General features: G+C 55.7%; 1 protein-coding gene across 1 annotated transcript in view; it reads left to right on the forward strand.

Annotated features, from left to right (window-relative positions):
- LOC103614980 (protocadherin gamma-A10-like) overlaps positions 1-331 on the forward strand; it is a gene marked incomplete at its 5' end in the record, with an annotated part of 2,390 nt that extends 2,059 nt beyond the window's left edge. Inside the window, 2 exon segments of the mRNA XM_017733397.1 lie at positions 67-240; positions 314-331. Of these exon segments, the coding sequence (XP_017588886.1) occupies positions 67-240; positions 314-331 (192 nt within the window).
- Between the last annotated feature and the right edge of the window lie 360 nt (positions 332-691).

Consider the following 691-nt stretch of genomic DNA (forward strand, 5'->3'; position numbering starts at 1 on the left):
GGCGTCTTGCGCGGCGTGCCGGTCTCGCACTTCGTGGGCATCGACGGCGTGCGCGCCTTCCTGCAGTCCTACTCGCACGAGGTGTCGCTCACGGCCGACTCGCGCAAGAGCCAGCTGCGCTTCTCGGGCGGCAGCTGCTGCGACACCCTGCCGGCCCGGCCGCCGCCCGACGAGCCCGCACCGCTGCTCGGGGAGGAGGACCCTGCCGGCGCTCGTCCCGTGGATTCCACCTCAGTCCCGGTGAGTTCCTCGGTCCAGGCTGCCTCCGCGACACTTCCCCTTGCTACTCCCCTCTGGTCTGTGTCGCGCATAGGGAGTTTTGCTGACCTAGGCAGGCGATGCCTGTACAATCAGTGTCCTCTCCACTGGTGGAGGAGCCTGGAGAAATAATGTTGCTTGTGCCGGGAAGTGCGTGAGGCCATTAATTAATTGATTAATTAATGGCATGGTTATCTTTCATGCTGCCCATTTATCCAGTACCTCCAGGAAAACAGCTCATATTTTAGCTTTAGTGACTTGATAGTTCTTCTAAGCGTAGATGGCAAAATTGCTTGCATGTTACAAATGTCATAAAAACCCTTTGAGTTTGTCAGGGCTTATAGATGTCAATCCTTGGAGCTTTTCCCTGCGGGTCTCTTGCACTATGCAAGAGAATGTTTTGCTGCTTTTCATCATCAGTGCTCACAACTTT

Source organism: Corvus brachyrhynchos, unplaced genomic scaffold, assembly GCF_000691975.1.
Source record: "Corvus brachyrhynchos isolate BGI_N302 unplaced genomic scaffold, ASM69197v1 scaffold545, whole genome shotgun sequence".
Classification (NCBI taxonomy): Eukaryota; Metazoa; Chordata; class Aves; order Passeriformes; family Corvidae; genus Corvus; species Corvus brachyrhynchos.